The sequence below is a fragment of the Theobroma umbraticum genome, unplaced genomic scaffold (genome assembly GCF_002168275.2).
Source record: "Theobroma umbraticum cultivar Fairchild unplaced genomic scaffold, ASM216827v3 scaffold_44.0, whole genome shotgun sequence".
NCBI classification, from domain to species: Eukaryota; Viridiplantae; Streptophyta; class Magnoliopsida; order Malvales; family Malvaceae; genus Theobroma; species Theobroma umbraticum.
In genome coordinates this window covers 9,109,123-9,122,931 of record NW_018397255.1, presented here as the reverse complement: position 1 = coordinate 9,122,931, position 13,809 = coordinate 9,109,123, and the positions used below count along the sequence as shown (strand labels likewise).

Here is a 13,809-nt window from a genome sequence, read left to right as displayed (position 1 = left end):
TATGATGAATAATTTAATTTAATTTGAAATAATTGTGAAAGTATTTTTATCTAAATCATAATTAAATATAGTTAAAAATAATTAAATTTATTTTGATGATTATTTTTAAAATATTTTTATTAAAAAATTATTTCGCACAATTTTCTCCATAATTTATTATTTCGTACTATCTTAATGAATTATTAGAAAATCTCTAAGAAGAGGCGCATAAAGAGAAATTTAGCTACATAACAATATACCTTGGAACAACCATTCACAAGTTTGTGAACATTACATGATCAGCACTCAAACCGAAAGCAGAACAGAAAAACTGATTAAAAGCACAAATTCTCTTTAAGTACTTTCTACATCAACCTTTCAAAAGTTATTCTCTTTGTCTAACTGATCCATGACCGGAAACCATCACAAGGAATCACTTAGTACTACCACATAGAAATAAGTTTGCTCATGAATCATCAACATCAACAAGGTAACAGCGAAAACCTCGACATATGGCCTTTTTTGTCCTATAAGAAGTGCCTTTTCTTTATGCTGGACATTGGAATCCTCCAGGTGGAGTCTTCCCGCAATCGACGAGGACCTGAAGGGCAATTGGAATTATAATATTGATATTTAAAAGCTTGGCCTTTATTGTGGTGCAAAGGCAAATTGCAGCATCCAAGTCTAACAGCCCTTGAAGTACGGGGCAACATGTGTCCTTGGCGCTGCTGCCTATGCCAACGTGCACTAGGCCACCTAACACGTCCACACATGCACCCAGTTTCAGAGTGTCAATGGGGCATGTTTGCTGCGCCGGCGGTGGTGGATATGGCAAGGGTGGGGGTGGTGGAGGACATGGTTTCTCGATTGGAGGTGGCTTCACAATAGGAGGACTTGGATATATAGGAGGGGTTGGAGGCAGGATTGGCGGTGTTGGTGGCTTCACAATCGGAGGACTCGGATAGACAGGAGGCGTTGGAGGCAGAATTGGTGGCGTTGGTGGCTTCACAATAGGAGGACTCGGATATACAGGAGGCTTTGGAGGCAGAATTGGTGGTGATATGACTGGCGGTATTGGATAATAAGGTGGGGGTTTGACGACGGGTGGTTTGGGTACATAAGGTGGCTTAGGTACAGGCACGATGGGGGGCTTCGGTACATATGGTGGCTTGGGCACCGGCACGTAGGGAGGTTTTACAACTGGAGGTTTTGGTGTATAGGGTGGAGGCTTGACAACTGGAGGTTTTGGTGTGTAAGGTGGAGGCTTTACAACTGGAGGTTTGGGTACATAGGGAGGCTTCGGCGTATAAGGTGGAGGCTTTACTACCGGAGGTTTGGGTACATAGGGAGGCTTCGGGTATAAGGTGGAGGTTTTACTACAGGAGGTTTGGGTACATAGGGAGGCTTCGGTGCATGAGGCGGGGCTTTACAACAGGAGGTTGTGACGGATATTGGTGCATTGAGCGGAGGCTTTACAACTGGAGGTTTGGGCACATATGGAGGCTTTACGACAGGAGGCTTGGGTGGCTTTGGAGGATGGGGAGGATGTTTTGGTGGTTTAGGGGGAAACGGAGGCCTCACAATGGGAGGATGTTTGGGTGGATACTTTGGAGGAGGACATTTGGCGGAGGAGTTGGGTGTGGACATTCGGGACAGGCAAGGAAGTGAGCAAAGCTCCCAGGTTCAGAAGAAGGATAATCACATTTGCTAAATTAAGCTTCCCCATCATCAAGCTTTTCCCCTCCTCTCTGCGTAGGGAGTGGGGAGTAGAGTGCTTAATTTATTGTCACTCACTCTTCGTACGAGGCACTTATAGACCATGCAAAGGCAGACAAAAAGAAAGCAACCAATTATACAAAAGGTTTTTTCCTGGTAATTTATTAGAGCCTTTGGACTCATTCATCGACTTAAGAACTTCATTAGTCACAGACTCGAGCTTGCAAAACTTAACCCAACTTAATTTCATGCATACTTCACTATCAACAAGGGATAATAGGGAGTACACATTTTTTGACATGAAATTTTCAACTCTCGAGGACAGGGGAATCTGTAAAACCGCGTGCTTGATTGGGGACATTTTTAACTTGTAGTGCCTGTTGAACCCGTGATTGGATACTCGGCTTAATGGAAGCCCAGCTTGCATGTGAATCCTTTCACCATTCCATTTTCTTTACATTAAAAACTTTTGCAACATGACAAACCTCGCCCAGATTTTTTCATTCACGTAGATAGCGACAGTCCTATCCTGAATAAGACCACTGGGCCATCCTCCAATGTCGGTCAGATACGTACAAACAGTACACACTACATTTAAGTAATTATCATTGCTTTGCTTTATACATGCACAAGAATTTTTCAAATAGCCAAGTGTCTAAGAATGCATGAATTTGTCCACATCGAGCGTACGTTGAGATTTTTTCTCCTTATTTGCCTACAATTTTCCACTTCCTATGGAACTCTACTTGCTTATGGAGATATATAGTAAGTGGAGTAGGTTCAATTAATCAGTCAAAAGATTGATAGTGATTGTTCTATCATCTTTCTGGTTGTGGTGCATAATGGACTATCGAATTAAAGTCTAAAATCAAGGATAGAGAAAAACCCACCATGATCTTCATAAATTTAGCACTATTATCCATTGTCAAAATCAGTTGCACTGTTTTCTAACATATATGCCTTTGAGTACATATTGAGAATCTTTTTTTGACGATTCAGACACATATTGGAGAACAGATGGATGATAATTATTATATTCTGGTGGGTTAATTAGTAACTCAGCAAATAACAACAGACTTGGCGCGAAAGTCAATCACATGAACTAATCATAGCATATTTTGTCTTCACTTTTTGGATCTCAGACGACGACGTGCGCTCTGGAGAAAAATGGGGAATGGGGCTTCATTCTTACTTGAATGCTACCCCGACCTTCTCATCCCTCCAATCCTACTGTCTTCTTCATTTTCACAAACAACCTTCCTATTTAACTTGTGAGCTAAAAGTAATGAAGACCCATCACATTGCTGTTGAAATGTTACATCAGAGACGCTTGGGATATTAATTAAATATCTTAACTCTATCATAGTAACTTTTTTTCTTTACTCCTCTTGGAGTTAAAATTAGAGTTGCCTATTGACCACTCTTTGTTTTATTATGTTTTACTGGCTAAACTAGTCGAGGTAGATTTGTGCATCGATAATTTTCATAAAATTTTTGAAGCTTCTAAAATATGAATACCTGATATACATTTATCGGGGCCTATATATCAACAATCTAATTCACATTTATAATTTATGTATAAATGCTGATATATCATATTATATAGTCTTCAAAAATATAGATATATACATGAAGGAAAAATGTGATAATGAAAATATATACTGTAATCATTTTTTTTACCAAAAAAAGAACCAACCTAGTAGTCTATATGTATCATAATCAATTTATTGAATTGCTAAGCTACTTTAGGTCGCTTCCTTTCCTCCAGCAAAGGTGAGCTGGAGAACATGAATGAGACCGCACCAAACGGAGAAGAGAGAAGAAGCAGTAATATTTTTTATCAATCAGAATCAGACAGCCGAGGGGGGAACAAAAAATAGGGGGCCCTCAATTTACACTGTTTGCAAACCTTACGCGTTCCTGAAGAAGGACCAGAAGAAACCGATTGAATTGACATTTTTGGAATTCTTCTCCCATAAATGTTGCTTCCAATCCATACATGGCACAACCCCTTCCCCTGTGGTTGGCCTCTTCCTTTCCACAAAATGCAAAAAATACAGAAGGCAACAAATAATACTGGGCAATTCAACAAAAACTTGCCACCTGATTGCCACTATACTTTCTCCTTGGAACGAAAATGCTCTTTTCTTCTTGGAGGAGTCTTTGGAAACACAACTCTTTGGAAATACCTTCTTGAAGAAGTCTACTAAGATAAAAAATCTAATTCCACAATTATCGATCCCATGCTCCAAGTTCCCTTCTTTGATGCAAAAGAATAAACACTTCCAAAACTTGATAATGGTCAATAAAAGAAATTTTTACTAATTAATAAACAATGTGTTGGACATTTTCAGTAACAACAAGTATATATGGCCCAATCTCACATTGGAAGAAATAAAGAAAAGGAGTATTCTTTAAATTAAGATGTGTATGAGTCCTTCGGAGTTAGACTAAACTCGGTTAAAGTGTAAAATGGACTATGACTAGCAGACTTTCCAAACCTTTAGTTGATCTTTTAATTTAATTAAATTAATAATATAATTTATTTCTTTAATAAAAATACTTGACACTTGGCGCATGTAATTAATTAAATAATAAATTATATTTATTTTTAATTATTTGACTACGAACAAATATATTTGTCCAGACAAACAGTTATGTCTAGACAAATAGACATGTACTTCTCTTTAAATAGAGACTCCTCTGTTTAGGACAAACACACAAGAACAACTTCATCAATCTCTCATTCTTTTCACTATAATTACCTATTATTAGAACATAGGATTGGAAAACGAATTAAAAGAATGATTTCAAGACGTGTATTGATGCCACTATCTTAAAATTTTATCACCCCGACTTACAATGTTCAAAAAGATTATGAGTAATAAGCCTCAAGGATACAATGAAGTGATTGATTAAATTTACACACTGTTGAAATCAATCCATTGGGCATTTACTTGTATATAGTAAGATTACCTAACTTCCTTACTTTATAGGAGTTTTTTACAACAAAAAGATATATAAGAAATCTGGATAACATTGAGAAAGAAGTGAGAGATTATAGTTTTTTATTTCTATGTATCCTTTTAATCTAGAGTTCAAGCGACACAATTGTTGATTTTTCAAAAGACATGACTATCCTTTTATGGTCAATTAATGCTTGCAAGTGCCAAATTAATTTAATTAATTTCAAGACCAATCAAGGCTTGAAAAGTCCATCTATAGTTCATCTTGTACGTCAACCCACTTTAGTTCTATTAATATGAACTTAATTTCCTCTTCATTTAAAAAACTCTTCTTTTTTTTTTTTCAATATGAGATTGTGTCCTACATTTATTATTATTGAAAATTTCGGCACTTATATACTACTTTGTTGTAGAAAAACACTACAAAAGGCTGATAATCTTGCCACACACCATTGAGTAGTAAGATTTCGTTGATGCAAATCGCAATCAAACATTGGACTTTATTGTGTTCTTGAGGTTATTGCTTTTTTTAACTCTTTTGCACATCTTAGTGGGAGTGAATGAAACTTTAAAGATGGTAACATTATTACACACTAATTTTGAAGTATTTCCCTAATATTTGTTGTTTTCCAATCCTATGCTCTAGCATAATGGAATTTAGAGAAAAAAAAATCTCCAATATTACGGGACATAATTCTTCCATAATTTTGGGGCTCCAACAAATATAGCCTCCACCCAAACTCAATTTTTTCAATCCCATGAAATCCTAATCAATCACAATGTGGACTCTGGCAAAGGGGTTGGACTTGAGGTACTTGACTACTTGTAATTTATTGGATTTCGGATGAGAGCTTTTGAAGATGTTGACAGTTTAGGGAGGGTTGGGGTAAGATATCAAAGGGGTTGGACTGGTGGTCTGGTGATTTGGATAGAAAACTCAAAGTGATGTTGAAGGTACTGCCGTCACTTGGTACCATTTTGATAACTACCATAAGGTTGGAGATAACACTAGGACAGGAACAAAGAGCATGGGAGACAATTCACTGATAATGTAGCCAGATTGTTCTCCTGTTGTATGAAGGTTCCAGAAATTTAAGTCTTCAGAGCTGGCCTGTGTGGGAAAATCTTTTTCACAAATAAACTTTCGAAATACATATACCAAATATTAGTATGATTAACATCCGAGTATTTGACTAATTGATTGATGCATGTGCTCTTTGCTTAAAAAACAAGGTTCAGATCCCTGTCTCTCAATTATAAACATATATATATTAATATGATTAACAATTCAATAAATATATAACTGAAACTAAATGCAATAAAGATAAAGAGCATATAATAAAAAGAATTGCAAACTCAATTCATAGTGGTTTGGTCCTTCCTCTTGGTGCCCATGTCCTATCCCTTAGCTTTCTAAGGAGTTTAACCTACTACTCAATTTAACTAATCAAATACATTTTGAAACCTAATTCTATCTTTCAAAAACTTAGATAGAACCTCTAACATTATCTTTAGCAGGTTAAAGTATAACTTCTTTATCTTTCAAAGGCTCAAATAGAACCTTTAACACTATTTTAGGATGACTTATATATAACTTCTTTATCTATCAAAGATTTGAGTATTTGATAAACTATACAAGCAAGAAAACCTCTAACAGATAGATATTACTTAGTGAATACGAGGGCGTATGTGCTACTCCTGAAAATCTAATAGTGTATCTTTTTGGACATTTAAAAAAAAAATTCTTCTTTGAGTTGAACCTATATCGTTCTAGAAAATTAAAAACTTAAGTTTGATGCTTTTCAAAATAAAGAGAAAAAGAATGAAATAAAGGAATATATAATTAGAGGAAATTTACCTACCACAGTGAGTGAACAGAAAGATGGGTAAAATGCAAATGCTATATTCTAACCTATATTCTTATATATTGTTTTTAACACATTTTACCTCAAATTTTCTTCAAAATTTCAATCTTTTCCTTGCCTAAAAAATCATCAAAATTGAGGTTGTTGATGATCATTCTCAATCATCTTCGATGCTTGTGATTTATCGTTAAGTAATCCTTATGATTTATGGTCAACTCATTATTCACTAATTTGATATATGTAAATTTCAAAATCTGATTCTCGACTACTCAATTTGGTTGCTATGACATTAGATCGATGCATAAATGATATAATCTTATTAACAATTGTGACAATATAGAATGTTAGTAATTAGATCAAATTACTTACAAGAACAATTCAATGCTCCAATGGCATATTTTACTCACTAAGAAAGATGGATCAACATAAGAGTATCAACAGTTATCTTATAATTGAGTATCTCACAACCCAATTAAATATAATTAAGGTACCCCATAATCTAGTTTGGATAGTCAAGCTATCACCCGTCATGGGTTTAAGTAGGATTTAGGTAGTGGCCCTAGGGTACCACTACTCTGACTTGATTATAAATAATAGTTTAGAATATTAAAATTTAGTGTTAAATATATATTTCTTAAAATTACTGTATTACTTACTAACATTCATTAATTATCCTACATATGATTTTAAACTTTAATTTAAATGTATTAATTTAATTTTCATTAATAATATACATAAAATTTGCTTTTAAATTTATTTTAATTGGGTATTTAACGAACACAAGTATTTAACAAGTATTGTTTAGGATATTCAAGTACAGGCATGAGTATAGATTCGGGTAATAATTCAAAATTTTAATTGAGTATTTATAAGATTCGTGTAGCGTATCAGATGATACGGTTCGAGTTAGTGTACCTTAAAAATAACAAGTACTATACCTGTTGACATCCTTATATTAACATGTTAACCACCAATCCATGTTACAGTTAACTATGCTATATAGTAAATATTGTGTAATTGGTCTCTTTAAATTATGAAAAAGGGATTATTTATCTCATTTGTTAACATCAAAGGTATAAAATAAAGATTTACTTCACTAAAATCAATATAGTAATAAATTTTATAACTATTTTTTTTTACTATTGTCACTTTTAACTAAAATATTGTATTATGACACATTTTCTTATATTGTTTTTAAGACAATTTTTCCTCTTAATTTTGTCCTTGCACAAAAAATAATCAAAATTAAGTTCATCAATGATCACTTTCAATCATCTCCAATGCTTGGGAATTATGGAGAAGTAATGCTTGTCATTTATACTCAAGTCATTATTCACTTATTAGTGATATGTCAATACCGAATCTAATTCTCTATAACTCGATCTCATTGTTGTGATGTTAGATTGTTGCATATATAAATGATATAACCTTATTAACGACTGTGTCAATCTAAAATGCTTTTAGAACTAACCACTTACAAGACCAATTCAGTGCACCATGACATGTTTCGCTAATCAACAATGATAGATCAACCAATTCCTATTACAATTGGCTATGGTAGATTGTAAAAGATAAAAATTTCCAACTCAAAGCAAAATTTAACAAAGTAAAATATTAAATTTTATTTCACTAAAAGCCAATACAATAATAAATTTTATAATTGTTATTTTTAACTATTGTCTAACGAAAATGGTATAGTCTAACTTATTTTCTTATATGTTGTTTTGAAGATAGTTTTACCTCCACATTTTCTTTGTAACTCTTACCTTGAACCTACTCAAAAACTTATCAAAATTATGGTCATCAATGATCATTTTCAATTATTTTCAATGTTGTGATGTATGGTCAAATAATTTTTGTGATTTATGGTAACTCATTATTGACTAATTTTTAAATGTGAATTCCAGATCTAATTCTCTATTACTCAATTTGGTTGTTGTGACATTATATTGTTGCATAAATGATTATAATTTTATAAAAAATTATGCTGATATAGAATGTTCTTAACTAGATTTAATAACTTATAAGACTAATTCAGTGCCCCAATGGCATGATTTACCCATCAATAATGACAGATCAACATATTGAATACCAATCCCTGTTATAGCTTAATGTGCTAGATGGTAAAATATTATGTAGTTGGTCTCTTTAAATCATGAAAACATAGTTTTTTCATTTGTTATTGTCAAAAGTAAAAAAATAAAGATTTACTTCATTGAAACCGATATGGTAATAAATTTTATAGTTGTTTTTTTTCTAATGTCATTTTTAACGAAAATATTGTATTGTAATCTATTATGTTCTTATATATTGTTTTTAAATTAATTTTACTTCCATATTAATTTCAACCTTGTCCTTGCCCAAAAAATCATCAAATTTAAGGTCTTCAATGATCATTTTCAATCATCTCCAATATTATGGTCTAATAACACTTGTGATTTATGGTTAACTCATTATTCACTAATTCTTTTTTATGCCAATCCAAAATTTAATTCTTCAATATTCGATTTTGTTGTTGTGACATTAAATTCTTGCATAAATGAAATAATCTTGTCAAAAACTATGCTTATGTAGAATGCTTTTAACTAGATCTAATCGCTTACAAGAGCAATTAAGTGCACCAATGTTTTTGCTCATCAACATTAATGACAAATCAACATATTAACCACCAATCTATATTATAGCTGGTTGTGTTATATAACAGAATAACTTATAGTTAGTCTCTTTAAATTATGAAAAATGAAGTAGTTATGCCATTTGTTACTATCAAAAGTAAAAGATAAAGATTTACTTCAATAAATTCAATATGGTAATTAATTTTATAGTTGTTTTTATTTTACTATTGTCCTAAATAAATTATTGTCATAGTATAAGCTATTTTCTTATATTGTTTTTAGGACAATTTTACCTACATATTCTCTTTGTAATATCAATCTTGTCATTTCCCAAAAAATCATCAAAATTAATGTTATCAATGATCATTTTCAATCATCTCCAATGTTTGAGATTTATGGTCAAGCCATTATACCCTAACATGTGATATGCCAATTCCAAATCTAATTCTCTAGTACTCAATCTAGTTATTGTGATATTAGATCGTTGGATAAATAATATAGCCATATCAACATCAATGCCAATTTAGAATTTTTTTTTTAAATTAGATTTAATCACTTACAAGAAAAATTTAGTGCACCAATGAGATGTTCTGTTTATCAATAATGACAAATAAACATGTTGACCACTAATCTCTATTATAGTTGGCTATATTAGATAGTTGAATAGTTTTTATTTGGTCTTTTTAAATTATGAAAAAAGGAATTGTTATCTCATTTATTACATTCAAAATTAAAAAAATAAAAATTTACTTCACTAAAATGAATATGATGATAAATTTTATAACTGTTATTTATTCCTAATATCATTTGTAACTCAAAAGTTATATTCTAACTCATGTTTTCATTTATGTTTTTAAGACAATTTTACCGTCACATTTAATTTATAATTTCAATCTTGTCTCTATCTAAAAAGATCATCAAAATTAACATTGTTAATGATATTTTTATCATATCTTATACTTGTGATTTGTGATCAAGCCTCTATTCACTATCTTTTAATACGCCAATTTCAAACCTAACCCTCGACTATTGTATCAAATTGCTAATCACAATCCCAATAAAAAATCTTAAATTCCACATCAAAAGGAATATAAAGCCTCGGTTGAGAAATATAAATTTCATATAAAAAAAAGCTCCGAACAAAGAATCGGACAATATCACGAACTTAAAAAAAATCATAAATATCGCATCAATTATATACTAAAATAAAATTAGATATTTAAAAAGTTACATCACTTTCATCTTAATGTAAACGCTATTTTTTATTTTTTTTAATTTTTATTTTTGCACCATTTACTTTAGTGGTTATTTAAATTGGGCCTGGTAATGGAAACCTACTATTGGGTTGACAACAAACCAGCCCGGTAGGAACAATTTGGCCGAAAAAAGATTAAACCACCTAAGCAAGGTTAAGATTAATAAAAAGTAAATAAAACTAAAAAGCTTCAGAACAATCTAGAAATCAGAAGAACAATAAATGAAAAACAATAAGAAACAAGAGAGAGAGGCAACAGCTCAGAAGCAATTGTCTCGCCAGATGCAAAATTTTCCCATCTGGCAGTAGCCCTCCGATGCTGAGGGGCGCCTAGGTGGCTGCATCCCCAGCATCCAGGGTAGATATATAATGCCCCTAAATCCTAGAAAAACCCTAACGGCTAAAAAACGAAAAAAAGAAAGAAAAACCCTAGGTAGTTTAGCGACCAGAAACAACCCCAATAAAAAAAAGAGAAGAGCGAAAAGATATAAAAAAAGCTAAAAAATGAGAAAGGTAGTGAATAGTGTTAGGATTTCTGGTTTCGTTTTTTTAAAGGGGAAGAAAGATTTAAAGTTTTAGAGGTTTGATCTTTGGAAGGCCGACTAAAGGAGAATGAGAGCTAAAGTTTTTTTTGGGTTCGGTATATCGATCATCGACGAGGAGAGAAAGGGCTCATTTGGGAGACGAAGAGGGAGGAGAGTGAACGGTCGGCGAGGGGAGTGCGATTCAAAGGGTTCTTGGGTACGATTACTAGTGAGAAAGGAGTGAAAGAAAGGAAAGGAAACGTTTAGACAGAAGGGAATCGGCGGTTAGACAACAAAACAAAAGAAAGGAAAATAGGGAGAAAGAAGAGAAAAGGAGGTTTAAGTATCTAGTGCTGGGGCGTGTGAAACGACACCATTTTGAATCTGTCTAGAGTTCTCTTTCGCTGCTCTAAATGACGTCGTTTGCGGCACTTAAGTTGCTGCTGTACAAGGCACCGGATGGTGCAGTTGGAACGAACTACGGGCCAGGTTGTCTAGTTTGGGCCAATTTAACCCAATCAGGTAAAAGCTTTTTCCTTTGGTAGATTTTGTTGTGATTTGGGCTATTTGGGGTTGTTGTAGCTTGGTGTTTGGGTCTTGCTCACTTTGTTTAATTCAAATTTGTTTGCTTAAAGATATAGGGTGAATTTCATTCATTTTATCATAGTGTTATAAGATTTTTAGATAATATTTTAGGATTAGAGAATTAAAACAAACCGAGGAATATGAAAATAATGACTTTAATAGCAGAAAGTAGTAAAAATGTTTTAGATATTTTTGTCATAAACTATTTTTTTTTGGAACTTAGAAAAGTATGTATTTATAAATATGACAAATTAGGTTGAAATATATATATAAATAGTGAATAAAGGTCCCAAAAAAATATAGTTATAGTAATAGATTTAGTTTAGTTAGAAAAGAAGAAAAAATAAATAGAGAAGGAAAAAGATAAAAGAAAAAGAGGGAAAATAAGGAAAAAGGATATCGGAATAGGTAAATGATTAATAAAAAATAAAATAAATAAGTAAAATGAAAAAATATGGTAATAAAATAGAAGAAAAAGTAGATGCTTGTTGATAGGGGTTAAAATGGTGAGATAAAGAAAATATTAATTATAATAATAAAATCTATGTCTTGGGTCAATATTAATAGTTAAGAAAGTATAGGAAAGTGAGTCTTAAATATTAATCAAAAAAATAATATATAAGTAATACCGATGATGGGATGTACGTTCAGAATGCGAGGAGTCGCAATTCTAAAAGAATTTTCCCTAAGCTCGAGAATTAAATTAAGACCCCACCAGTACAATAGGAGGGTCTTGATTCTAAAATTTTGATGTTTCTAATTTTAAATAAACAAAAATTATTGAATAATAAATTAGTCAAAATAAAGATACAAATATACTAAACATAAAAGAATAAATGACATATACTTGTTTAAGTTGTCAAAAGATAAATAGAAAATTGTAAAAATAATACTCATAACAATAACTAAATAAATATATAAATAAAATATTCAATGATGGAAATTCATAATAATGAATATATTAGGTTATATAAAATATATAGAATAAATTTATAGGAGTTATTAAAGGGAATATGATAGATAATAAAATGAGGAAGCATTGGATCAAAACATATACAATTATGAAATGAAACATCCTGTTTAAAGGCACCCGAGCATTTGGCTTAGTAGTTGGTGCATTATCCCCCTACCTAAAGAGTAGGATTCGAATTCCTCCTCTCCCAATCATAAAAAAAAAATTCTATTTAAAGGACCATAGAGTTTGAATAAAAAAATTTTATAATAAAATAGGCATACACCTAAATAATATAGAAATATATAATTAAAGAGAACAATAAAAAAGGAAAATCTTAAAGAAATAACAAAGAAAATATAAGAAGATTTGGATATAAAATATTGAATTTCATAAGTATAGCATATATCATTATTGCATCGTAAATGTCATGACATATAGATACTTATGCATACGAGTATAAGTCTCGATGATAGGATTTTTCAAAAAGTATTGCAAAGGTGAATTTTCTTCGAAAAGTTTTCTAGGTGAAAGGAATTTCTCGAGTCCAACCAGTATGATGGGAGGGCTCAGGCAATATCTTCAATAAAAAAGCTTTTTAGGTTTACATTCACAAAAACATAACTTTTTCTAAAAAAAGCATACGATAATCCCGAAGATGGGATTTATTAGTCAAAATTGCGAAGGCAAGTTTTTTGGATAATTCTCTATGTGAGAAAATATCCCTGGATCCTACCAGTATGATGGGTGGATCCAAAAAGTATCCTCGATAAAAAGTTATTCGTCCAACATTATTTGAATTTTATATCGTACATTTCACGAATGCATCATATACACATCACACTTGTAAAGTCAAATAAAATATTTTAATAAAATAAAATATAAAATAAATGAATAATAACTAAGGAAACATAATAAATTTAAAAATTAAGGCTCCAATAAGATAATATATAATCAAATGGTACTGTTTATAGAACGGATGTCAAGGGGTACTAATCCTTTTCTGGGCATAATTGTACTCCCGAACCTAGTCCTAAAAATCATAAAGCAGTTTAAAATTCTCTCGACGGACTTAAAATTAATTTAAGACCTCGTCGATTAGAATTAAGTCCATAGATAGCCAATCACACTTAGGAAAAAGATTGGTGGCGGCTCTTAGATTTTTCTCGCGTTTGGAGGTCGAGTTCTCGGACTCGCACATTACGACACTTATGAGGCACCTTTGGTGAGAAAAAACCATAATGCTCAACAAAGCCAAAGCAAACAATACCTTATAGTTTGGTGTGGACTATGATAATTGGTATTATAGTGGATTTTAAAGGTATTAACAATGTGCCATTGAAGATAATGGG

The 13,809-nt window shown here is 32.0% G+C and overlaps 1 protein-coding gene across 1 annotated transcript; it reads right to left on the bottom strand.

The window, feature by feature from the left end:
- Positions 1 to 208: 208 nt before the first annotated feature.
- On the bottom strand, positions 209 to 1,790 carry LOC110408829 (uncharacterized). Its single transcript, XM_089782457.1, is given in 5 exon segments — positions 209 to 1,332; positions 1,335 to 1,401; positions 1,447 to 1,593; positions 1,596 to 1,642; positions 1,645 to 1,790. Coding segments are annotated over 5 exon segments (1,131 nt in total). The 5' UTR covers positions 1,709 to 1,790; the 3' UTR covers positions 209 to 526.
- Between the last annotated feature and the right edge of the window lie 12,019 nt (positions 1,791 to 13,809).